General features: G+C 36.4%; 1 protein-coding gene across 2 annotated transcripts in view; it reads right to left on the bottom strand.

Annotated features, from left to right (window-relative positions):
* Window positions 1-13,066, bottom strand: part of LOC132142623 (RING finger protein 24) — a 31,217-nt gene that overhangs the window by 2,561 nt on the left and 15,590 nt on the right. For both annotated transcript variants that reach the window (XM_059552626.1, XM_059552627.1), the window contains 3 exons: window positions 10,444-10,593; window positions 4,119-4,161; window positions 3,963-4,004 (listed from right to left, as the gene is read on the bottom strand). In XM_059552626.1, coding sequence (XP_059408609.1) covers window positions 3,963-4,004; window positions 4,119-4,161; window positions 10,444-10,593 — 235 coding nt within the window. The remainder of the gene's footprint in view (window positions 1-3,962; window positions 4,005-4,118; window positions 4,162-10,443; window positions 10,594-13,066) is intronic.

Below are 13,066 nucleotides of genomic sequence, written 5' to 3'. Positions count from 1 at the left end.
ATCTAGCAGTGAAGTGTAGCAGTTGGGGGTGCAGATATGACAAAAACCTTTCATGGACATCCATTGAAATGCAGCATTTTCTGATTGCTGGCTAACATGTCTAAATCCAGAGCTGTGGAGCCAGAGGGGTGGGACTAGACATCCCTGACATCTGATTGAACATCCAAGGTACCAACCTCAATATTTAGCTAAATCTAATTTTCTTTGTTTAATTAATTTGGATATAAATAGTGATGTAATCTGGAGGTAGGCAAAATACTCTGGCTATTCCATATAAGGCCAAGGGCTAACATCTACAGTAGTTGAACATGAGAAAGTCAACTGAGGAAAAGCCAAACAGAAAGACAAGCTGTACCATGGTAAAGATATTAAGCTAAAATGTAAAAATTACAAATATCTAAATAATGTTCTGAAAAAATGTATCTCCATTTTATTTTCCATCTTAAAAAGACAATTTTGTCACTGAAAAAATAGACTTAATTATTTACTGTACATTTACATTAAGCTAAATCTGTAAATTTTAAGAGAAATTCTGCCACTTTTTTATTTTTTAGAATTTTCTGAATATTTAGAATAAATCATACAGCCTTGACAAAGTTTTAATTCACAATATACATACAATTATAATACCTTTCTGTAATAATTTAGAATACAAGGGACAGTATGTTTCATAGCTCTTTTTATCCAGGACATCTTCCAGAACTGTGTACAAAGTAAATATTTCATTAACCTTGCTGACAGCAAACAAGGGTGCTGGGAAATGCACAGTACCAGTTTTAAGAGAAGACAAGTGGTTTCAGACAAATGTGCCGGGGCACATGGGTATCGGTCACAACAGTTATTTACTGTTCTGTGTGCATCATAAAACAAGATATCGTTCTGTATACAGCCCGAGTGCTTTAGGTGTCATTGACCATGAGCTGAGGGTAGCTGGCAAATTAATCGAGACACAATGGTTCTCTGTCTGAGACCAGCGAGACTGCAAGCACACGTCTCGCAAGAGATTGTCTGCTGAATATACACTGTTGGCTTTTGTGAGGAAAGAATGGCATTAACAGGCCAACAAGGGACAGAATGTTTCTCACAGCACTAAACATGTAGCTAAATCCTGCTCAAAACAGATGCTACTATTTCTTTCACTATTATTGTTTATACTCCAACCAAGGCCAGTCTGGTTATAATAAATCTTTCAGCCAGACCAGTGTCATTCTCATAATGGATATTAAGAGGAACTAAAACTAGAACTAAGATTAAAACAGAAAAAAAAAAAGTTACCTGAAATAAAATGATCATTAACTGAAATAAAATATAAAACACTTACAGATAGTACATCCATATGAAACAAAATACATAACGCACAACAAAATTACCTAAACTTAAAATGAAAACAGACAATATTTAAAAATCTCATTCACAATATTAATGAAAAACTCAATAAAACTACCATGGATCATCATGTATTTCTGTTTTATTAATGTCCTCGCTCTCTTTTTCTCCTGTCTGCTGGGTTTCTGAATTGAACAGACCACCACTGCAGTTCAAATATGACTGCCAGGAGTCTTTTTTACCATACGGACATGAGTACTGCTAAGTCCATTTCACACCGCCGCTCTCATTTGTTTGATCTCTCACCTAGAGAGCCAAGTATAATAAAAGTATAATAAAACACAAACCATGTGGTTTTAATTGCAACTATTTCACTGCAGTGCAATTATGAAAAATAAATCTTACAAAATGATGTGATATTTATGTCCTTGCTGTTGTCACTGGTTGCCAACTGAGGATCCATATCTTGGCAACCGTCTGGCACATGTGCTAGATTTCTGCACCAGTGTGTTTGCACGTCAATCATCCATGCACAAGCTCTACCGTACAATGTGTGTGTGTGTGTGTGTGTGTGTGTGTGTATATATGTATAATCACATTATAGGAAGGGTACTTAATGTTTTGAGAGCTGAGATTATATTCCTTCATTTCAAACTGCATCTAATAGATCATGGATAGAGCCAGTGGTGTGAAGCAGTGTAATTCAGCTTACGAACTCAACTGTAGCCAGATCACCTTTTAAACTAATGGGGGTTTGGGTGGGTGGGGAATCTCTCATGCATGTGTACTGTTAAACTGAACAGTATCAATGTAGATTTAAAAAATGCGTATTACATGGTACCATTACAGCTGTCAAATTATTTTATAAACAATGTTCCAATATGCTCTAGTTTAAACTACAGATAAGGAAAAAATAGCATATATACTAGAATATATATTTTGCACATTTCTACTGTAATTTTGTAGTAAAATGGTCCAAATTTTATGGTGGAATGGATTTAAATACATTTAAAAATAACTGAGAGAACTAAGCCCTTATTGCTCGCTTAAAGCATAATCAAATTAGCCTGGTTAACAGATATTGTTACCTAACAAAAAATGGGAACACCTGCAAATTATAAAAAGCCAGTATCAGGCACATGGACTAAAGTGTTTCCCCAAAGCTACACTGTAAAAAAATCCAACTCACAAAAAGTTAGACTAATGATTATATTTTAGTTAACTGGACAATTAAATGCAAAAATGTTGGCATAACTAGTGAAAAGACGTTGGTTCAACAATCGTTGGACCAACCTAGAATTGATTGTAAATTCAATTTGTAATTTCAAGTTAACAAGCATACAAGTTGGGTTGGAGGTTGGAGCATGCACACTGTAACGACCATGAAATTGGCGCATGTGCAATGAAGTGAACCAACACCGAACAGACGAAGGAGCCTCACCCTAACTGTGGTGGATACGGTGAATATGCTAAAGCCCCAAAAAGTCAGCATACTCCTTTAACTTGCACTTATATTGCTCGTTTTGTAACATGTTTTGTGTTAACAATTTAAAATGTTAAACATAGAACATTTAAAGTATTTAGGACAGGTTTAATGAGACAGCACTTTGAAGGTTTTTTTTTATCAAGCATGTAGTAGTTTTTTTTAACCTTGTGATACTTTTTAAAAACACATTTTTAGTCAATTGAACATACTTTAAGTCAAGTGAAAATAATATTAAAAGTTGAAATTACATAAAAGTTTTTTTAACTATAAAAACTCAATCAGCTGAACAAAAGATCTTAAGTTGGAAGACATGTGACCTTACTCAGATAATTGAGTTAAGTGAACTAGTTCGTTTAAAAGTTGAGTAAACTGAAAAAAAAACTGTGCAGCAAATTACCTTGTAATTTTAAGTTAAGTCACCTTTTCTTTTTTTTACAGTGTATTTATGAAATATCAAATATAAAACCTTGAGTCCGACAATTGCGTCCCATGACTGCTGGCACGGAAAGTCCAACAAAACATGCGGAATACCATAAAAACTGCGTGCAGTTGACATTTGCTTGGCACTTCAGGGCAGTTCTGATCGTTTTCAGGTGTGTTTCAAAAGATATGACTAATATAAATCACTAATAGTGCTGTTAATATCAATGACAATTTATGTACTAGAAAAAATGAAGTAGCTGGGAGAATTTTTTGTTCCTTTCCAAGATAATATGTTACTAACGGTTTTGTTTGTGTTGCAATTGTAGTGCTGTTGTATCAAATACAAATAAAAAAATAAGCCAGATGCTACACAAGCCCGAGTATTCCAACAAATGGAAAAAAATAGCTGTTTGGTTGAAATATTACATTGCATTCATGCACATAGGCAGGTTTAACAGTCTGTATCTACTGAGAAGTGTAACTGATATTCATTAATATAATGACAGACAGCTACTGTGGTTACAAGTGTAATGTCAATTAGGGTGACAATGTTAAACTTGAACATGTGACTTTCTCAAAATACAAAAACACGAGAAAAGGCTACAACGGTGAACAGACAGTGATTAAAACCAGTGTTTCAACAGTGTTGTACAATTTTTACAATTTCTTTGAGAAAATGAATAACATGATTGGTCACAATAAATCATTAAATAAATGAAAATCTCACCTCATGCAAGTTTAATTCTTTGACCTTTTCCTTTTGAATAACCTGTAAAAAAAAAAAAAAAAACACTATCAGTTTGCAACACTCCCATTCACACCCAAACTGAATCATACGGTAAATAATGTACATTTACACAATACAGATACATCAGCAGCTCACCTGCTTGTATGCATAGAGCTCTTTGTGAGCCTGGTGCCGTAACCTGGACAAAGGAAATCTTTGTTTTAGTTCAGAGTGTGTCAACATTTTCATAAACCTGTGCTGGAGAGTCACTGATAATACCAAACTATATATAAACAAAGACCAAGATCAACTTGAACCATGATAAAAAAAAAAACAGACTAATTAAAGACCACTTTACATGGCAATGTTTTCAAAGGGTTTTCTGGGTTTGATAAATGCATTGTATTCACTTTTGGACCTCAGTTTATATATTCCAGCTGTTTATGGCAAACACATGCCTAAACCTTATTTTTCAACCACAATTTGACAAATTGTGTTCTTCACGACCCAAAAGGCATTGCCCCTGTCATCCTGATAATCATATACACTCATTGGCCACTTTTATAGGTACACCTTGACAGTACTGGGTTGGACCCCCTTTTGCCTTCAGAACTGCCTTAATTCTTTGTGGGATAGATTCAACAAGGTGTTGGAAACATTCTTCAGAGATTTGTCCATATTGACATCATAGCATCACGCAGTTGTGTCCATGATGCTTATCTCCCGTTCCACCACATCCCAAAGCTGCTCTATTAGATTGAGATCTGATGACTTTGGAGACCATTTGAGTAAAGTGAACTCTGTCATGTTAAAGAAACCAGTCTGAGATGATTTGAGCTTTGTGACATGCATTATCTATTATTAGATTTGTGATGCATTATCCTGCTGGAAGTAGCCATCAGAAGATGGGTACACTGTAGACATAAAGGGATGGACATGGTCAGCAACAATACTCAGGTAGGCTGTTGCGTTGAAGCAATGCTCAATTGGTACTAAAGGGCCCAAAGTGTGCCAAGAAACTATGCCCCACACCATTACACCACCTGCCTGAACCATTGAAACAAGGCAGGATGGATCCATGCTTTCATGTTCTTTACGCCAAATTCTGACCCTACCATCTGAATGTTGCAGCAGAAATGGATACTAATCAGAACAGGCAACGTTTTTTTCCAATCTTCTGTTTGTCCAATTTTGGTGAGCCTGTGAAAACTGTAGCCTCCGTCTCCAGTTCTTAAGTGGTCTTAAGCGGCACCTGGTGTGGTCTTCTGCTGCTGTAGCCCATCTGCTTCAGGGTTCGATGCGTTGTGCGTTCAGAGATGGTATTCTGCATACCTTGGTTGTAATGAGTGGTTATTTGAGTTACTGTTGCCGCTCACTGGATATTTTCTCTTTTTGGGACCATTCTCTGTAAACCCTAGAGATGGTTGTGCGTGAAAATCCCAGTACATCAGAAGTTTTTGAAATTCTCAGACCAGCTCATCTAACACCAACAACCATTCTACGTTCAAAGTCACTTAAATCGTTTTTCTTCCCCATTCTGATGCTCGGTTTGAACTTCAGCAAGCCGTCTTCACCACATCTGGATGCCTAAATGCACTGAGTTGCTCCCATGTGATTGGCTAATTAGCAATTTGTTTTACCAAACAATTGAACAGGTGTACCTACTAAAGTGGCCGGTCAGTGTATAGTATAAATTATATCCACCATATATGAGCTTAATCATATAATTAAACACAGAGACATCCACTTTCAGAGATCTTCCTTTTGACATTGGCTGCGTCCAGTTCTAGCAGTGCTGTGAGCTGCCTTAATATTTTAAAACTCTCTTCAGAGTCTTTCTAGAGTAGTCTTGTATTGTCTCATCATGTTTGACCACACTTTAACAGCCTGTCTGAACCAAACTACCCAGATACTACCTTCTCACACAGCTGCAATGCTTTACTGAGTGTGACTGTCTGACTGGAGCCAAACCATTTAAAAGAACAATATACCGATACTCTTGGCATAATCTCAAGAAATGGAGGCAGCCAAGCAGTGGACAGTCTACATTTATCACTATTTTGAACTTGAGCAAGTGTGTGTCACAGACAGAGAGAGAAAGTGAGAGAGAAACTCTGGCAGAAAATAACTGGAATGCATCGAGTCTCTGGTGTAAGAAAAAGGCTATTTAAAGAAAATCAGCAAATGCCTCACACACTATGTTTAGCCTCTAATTTGTTAACACCGACTTGTTAATGTCTGTAGAGCTGTTAGAACATTAGTCCTAGTCCAATAGCTTTACAAGGCATTTACGGTATCTTGGCCTTTTTTGAATGTTTGTTTTGCTGGAACCCTTTTCATTTAGATGCTCTGAAAGATTTGACATAGTTTCAACCAATATAACTTCCTTCCTGTGCAAAGGAAAAGAACACAACATACGATACTGCAGTATCTTGCAATCTGATCAAAGACAATACAGTATACATTCAGAAAAGATTTAGCAAATGAAGAAAGAGTTGGATAGATATGAGAAAACTGGAGACATGTATTGTAAAATTTACCTCCATTACAAGTAAGCTTAACCTCTCGCAGCAGAGTGAGAGGGACCTGTAAAACAGGCAGCACAGTCTAGGAGATGAACTGACATTCTGTAAGAGACCAGCAGGTAAAGGTGCAGATTCTCCCTTTTGGGGTGAGGATGAGGGATTTATGGGTATTTTAGGAAAAATTTTGTTTATTCTCATTGGCATGCAAAAACAAATCAAACCCAAAACCCGGGTGCTAATGTTGACGTCTAAAGGGCCCCTTAAAATAATGTTTTTTTTAAGGCACGGGTATGAAAAAAAAGGAACATCTTTTTTTTTTTTTTTACCTTAAGCAACGCATTTTTAGAATGCCATGTCATGCATAAAACACTGCAAAAAAATGCAGGTGGTCACACATGTCTGCCTGCCGCATATTTACAAAGGAAAACAATGGAAATGATGTCAAGTGGAATGCAAAAATGTGTTTTGTGTGAATAGCACCTGAAGTCTGTGGTGGCTGGGTAAAAGTAGTCAAGGACCATTCGTTCTTCTAAGCAAAAATATGATCATAACATGATGGGAACTCAAAATAGGAAGATATTCATGTTTCATAATCATGGCCAAAATCAAAGTGTTGTTCCTGAGGTTGGCTAGGTCAAGATAAACTACAGGCAGTCATGATTGCTCATGCACCATTAGGTTAGTGTTCCAGTCAATCATGTAGAAAACCACCTTATAACCATTTCCCTGCATTGTAAAATAGCTGGTACAGCTATTAACATGTCACAGTAAGTGCTCAATCTCAGAATGGGTGTGTGTGAATTTGTGATTTTCTTCCCATGAGGATGACTGCGCCAGACGAACACTCCCCCACCCGGCTGTTTTCTTCTCCATGTTGGTGTTCACAAGTCACAGGGGCGCTTCGCATTTATGTGCCAGAGCTGGTGCATGGATGTTACGTGCGGCTGCATGTGTTTGCTCTCAATCAAGACATCCATAACACAGGTCCAATTGAGCTCACGACTCCCTTCATCTTTGTGAATGTCCACAGAATTGCACGACTACAATCCGATGGTCCTTTATTCAGTCTATGATTTTCCTGATAAAATAGCAGTTTAAAGGAAAGCATCTTTTACATAGAAATCCCTGCTGAAAAGACTAACTTCATGCTTTTCTAGCTGGTAACTAGTTAAGTTATATAGGAGAATTAGTTTCACCAAAAAGTAAAATTCTGTTATCATTTACTCATCCATATTACTTCTTTCTTTGGAAAAGAGGGTATTTCTTTGATAACACACTTTTTCAAGCCTTTATCAATGCATTCACAATGAAATGGGACTGGAGCTTTCAAGTTTCATAAAAGACATAAAAGAACTATAAACGTACCTTAGATGTGGTCCAAACAACTATATTCCAAGTCTTCTGAAGCCATACAGAAGGTTTGGTATAGAAATGGCTGAAATGTGCGTTTAGTGAGCTGTTTAGCACAGTGGCCGGATCAATATGACTGGATCAGTTGGATTATTTGCCATTTTTGACTTGACAGCGCCAGTCCTCATTCACTTGCATTGTATTGAAAAGAGTAGTCAAGATATTCTTTAAAAATAATCTTTTTGTGTTCTACGGGAGGAAAATTACGCTAGCATACAGACATCCCATTTAGTAACCAGCATTCAAACACAACATAAGCTGGTCTTTTCATTAGGGACGTCTCCATCCTATCAAAAGCAACTGTTAAATGGTGTAAAAAGATGTGCATAAGCACTCTGCGTTCTCCCCTATTGTTTCAACAGTGCTGAATTTATATGTGGAGGTGAAAAATAGTAAGATAAAAATGTAGTGGAAAATGCAGCTAGGCAGCTTTGATCTGAAATGGTGGCCTACTCTTTTGGTACATGCTGAATTTGCGATTGTTGTCATTTTCATTATCCCCTGCTGGTGTAATGTACAGTAAATATTTCAGAGCTGTTTGTTTAGATGTACAGTGGCCCCACTAACATTTTTTTTTAAATGTTGTAGGTGAAATGTGTACCTGTGCAGTCAACTAAATTAAATACCAGTTATTTTGACATTGTTTATTTAATTATTATTAAAACGATGTTAATGCATTTTTAAGTGCGCCTGAAATGTTTTTAGTGGACACATACTCAAATGTTTGCTGGTAATTCCATGAGAAAGTTATGAAAATTTGTGAACTAATTCCATGCAAGGGAGACTGCATCTTTAGAAGCTTGGAATCTGGGCTAAATACAAACTTGTTTTATAAATGACTTGGTAATCTGGCAGTTTTTCATTCAAGAATCTAGTGTTATTTTACTGGTACTACTAATATAAGAATATAAAAGGCTATCAATACAGGTAAACATTTGAAAATACAGTAAGGGGGAGGCAAAGTCAAATAAAACAGAAATAATTTATATTAAATAGGAAAGAACTTACCATCTTCCCCACTGGTTAGTGTGAATTTGGATAAGAGCTGCTGGTTCTCACTGTCTTATGTAAGAGATGCTACACAATTGCACATTAAAGCTTCAGTATCTCTGCTGCCAGGAATGACCACATGGCAGTGCAAATCTGACATGAAATCTGACTAGATGACAGCAGCTCAATAGCTGAAGGAAAAAGCATTCCTTAAGCTTCATGAAGAACCAAATATTCCCATTTCTATGTGTTTGCTCATTGCCAGGTTCATTCTCTCTTGAAAAGTAGAAAAAAAATATGTCCTTCAAGTTGTGAAGCATTTGTTGTAGAGTTAACTTAAGGGAATTGTGTGATACAATGTAGTTGAAAATGGAAAATGCATTAATTTGTGATCGTGCAAATAAGCTGCTTTGGGTTCCGTTATTGTGAAAAATAAGAAGCTTTATATCAATCTACAAGTAAACTACCAGCCAAATCCAAGCAGGGGGCAAAATTGTAATGGTATTTTTATTTTAAATTCAGATTATCAAGTCAGTAGTTTTCTTAGCTTCTCCAAACTGTGCTGTTTGACCTTCTCACTCTTTGTGAAAATCTTTGTTAGTGCATCAAACAAAAAATTAAAAGTAACAAAACCATTTCTGCAACAAGTAATCATGATCTTCCTTCAAAATGCCAAACAATTGCCTTGTTGTCCCGATCATTGCTTATTTAGGAATTTCAGAAGCTTTGGATTTCATTTACAAGATGAAGACACCATCCCCATGAAAATGCTGTTATGCAGTCGAGCTGTTCGAGCATGCCATCAAGATGTGGTTTGTAGACCAACCTGGAAAGGCTGTAATTTGGGAATTCCCCATGGGAATTGACTTTTAATGTGTATTTAAAAAATATAAATGAATAATAATAAATAAAAAAAATAACAGACCCTATTTTACTCATAAGTCCAAAACTAAACCCAACATTTCAGAGGGAACCCATTATGAAACTGAACAGCTCTATTAGAACAAACAACAACAAACTGTGTTAATGTGAAGGATTAGCTTCCCAAATTAGCAAAATGAATAAAACGTGCCATTTTATCTCTACTTCTTTATTAGGCAGCCACTAATAATTAAGGCATGGCTCTGAAATTCAGACTTGGTTCAGTCTTTAAAGGTAAGCATGATAAAAGCTGCCTCACATGGTATAAACACAATTTGAAGATGAAAGAGAACTGTTACTTTTATATTTGTGGTGTAATTGTGACTTCAATGACGTACATCAGTCCTGATGGCAACACACTACAACACACTTTCCGACTACACCCACTTACTCATACAGGGTGGATTTCCTTTTTCATGAATTTGCAAACAAATCATGATGCAAATTACTCTTAAATGAGTGTTAGCCATTTAATTACAACAATTCCGTTTTATAGCCCGTATATTTAGAGATTAAATCAGACTTTAAAAACCCTGTAACTGGCTGAAGAGGATAAAAAAGCAAATGTATGGCATTTTGAGGCTTGTCCAAACACATTCTGCTGCCACACACATTGAACAACCAGGTGGTCTTACCGAATCAAGTAGCAGCAGAAGAGTAGGCTGAGGATGAAGACGAAAATGGCCGTCCCAAAGACGACAATGTAGATATTAAGGGGAAGGTTCTGGAACCCTATATTCGGCATCCTGAAACTGTAATGCTGTAAATCTGAGCTCATGGATATCCTACAATGAGAGGGAAAGGAGACAAAGAAACATCAGTGAGCGATTTATTGATCACAACACTAAATGCAAGTACAAATGCTAGCAGACCACATGGCCATTAGTGCAGTAATCCATTTATGTTGTGTCAGCTCAGTCTCAAAGGAAAATAATCACCCTGTCTGCCGATGCACGTATACGCAAATGTTCTTGTCAGTATGACTGTGATTTGATATGTGGCTTGGCTTGATTTCTGGATGGTTTCCACAACAACTGCTTATGTACCCAACAGACCAATAAATAAATTCATTAATACATTAAATTGTGCTTTGGGTAGTGCATGTAATATTCTAGGGGAGAGAGTTTGAGAACATTGGTCCTGCAGGAGCCATTAAGTAATACCCACACTGTCTGTCTGTGGGAAATTAGTGTTAACTAATCTACTGAGAGTCAGCACAGCTCTGACTTGGTCCCTTATGAGCATGTTTGTTATAAAATTAATATATCATATATTCACTTCTGACTTGAAGAAATACTCAAAATTAAACCCTAAACTTTCTAACAGAATCATTAATACATTTTCTTGCCAAAACTTAAATTCAGTAATGGCCCAAAAGTATTTGGACACTTCAGTTTCAGTGTTAGAAAGCAAAATATCAAATAACATGTAAAACAAAAGGCAAAATGTAAGGGTCAAACTTTAAAAAAAAAGATATTAAAACAAAGTCACCTGCATTAAGAAAATCTGTTTAATAAAAACTGCATGCAAAACCTTTGATAATTTAAGTACTGGTGGATTTGGGGCAATTTTGCTTTTATAAGTTGTTTTCATTCAGACCAAAACACACATTTAAGTGTTTGTTTTATTACAATTTAAAGGGATAGTTCAACCAAAATTCAAAACTCAGAGGAAGTGTCAGCCACATTAAAAAAGTTAACAGCTAAAGTCATTTATGGATTAATGCGTATTGGATTCGCGAAACGTTTAAAACGATTCAGTTCGATTTGGTGAACTGGTTCAAAAAGATCCGGTTACATCAAATGATTAGTTCGCCAACCAGACATCACAAACTGCTTTGTTTTTGCTATTTTTGAATCAAAATGTATTTTCGATGCTTCAAAAAATTCTAACCGACTCTCTGATGTCACATGGACTACTTTGATGATGTTTTTCTTACCTTTCTGGACATGGACAGTATACCGTACACACAGTTTCAATGGAGGGACTGAGAGCTCTCAGACTAAATCTAAAATATCTTAAACTGTGTTCCGAAGATAAAAGGAGGTCTCACGGGTTTGGAACAACATGAGGTTAAGTTATTAATGACATAATTTAGATTTTTGGGTGAACTATCCCTTTAACTTTTTGTGTCTGCATTTCAATTACAACACATATCTATAAAGGCTGTTTTCTTAAAATCAAGCACTAAGCCGGAAATCTCCACTTCATTAGAACTTGAACACATTAAATATAGTTTTATTCCTATCAATATTTTTAGGATTTGCCAATATATCATCCACCTGATGTATATATTTAACATTTTATTCTTAAAAACATGATGTGTGTGTGTGTGTGTGGGGGGGGGGGGGTCTTTTGTTTGTTTATATGTGTGAGAGTGAGAGTGGGACAGTCTTAGGGTTGTTACTCCCCCCAGTACAAGCATGTCTGGACATCCCTTAAGAAGACAACAGACACATGAGACAGTGTGTGTGTAAACAAAGGGGAAGGTATAGAAAAGCTGTGTGATGTAACAGCACATGGAGCTGGTGTTAGCAAATATATATATATATATATATATATATATATATATATATATATATGCTACACTATTCTCTCAGACTTGGAGCTGCTGTGCTCTCCGTATAAACATCTGACATCCTTGACCTGTCTGAATGTGAGGGCCTTTGACACATTCGGAAACGCTCCCACTTTCCTCTGTCTGTGTCTGTACAGCTTTACCCCTTGCAAAGCTTTCTGACAGATGAGGGTAAACATCCAAACAGAAAATCAATAACCAGCTGCCTTTACACAAACACACACACACACACACACACACACACACACACACACTGTTATATCAATAACAGCATTGCTTACTCTTAACGATACAGTATGTACTAGTAAACAGTATTAATTGTTTAACCTAGTTTGAGGTCTGAATCTGTCGGGTTCATGATGTAATTTTGACTCTGTGGCAAAATATGATTGTACAGCCATTAATTAACTGTCTGAGCTCTTGAGGCCTGGTTCTTGACACAAAGCCAAAACATACATAGCCTACATACTGGCATTTGAATGCCCTCAAACACAAAGATGCATGTACTTGGGAAAACTCCTTAAGTTCCTTGAGAAATCATTCTGATATGCTGACTTTTTGTGCTCAAGAAACATTTTTCACTGATATCAAAGTTGAACAAAGAGACACACTGATCTGAAAAAAAAGGTTGAAAAAGATAGGTATTTAAACAAAGTATGAGAGCTGGATGTATTGGTCAC

Source organism: Carassius carassius, chromosome 6 (assembly GCF_963082965.1).
Source record: "Carassius carassius chromosome 6, fCarCar2.1, whole genome shotgun sequence".
Lineage (NCBI taxonomy): Eukaryota > Metazoa > Chordata > Actinopteri > Cypriniformes > Cyprinidae > Carassius > Carassius carassius.
This window is presented reverse-complemented; position numbering and strand designations above follow the sequence as displayed.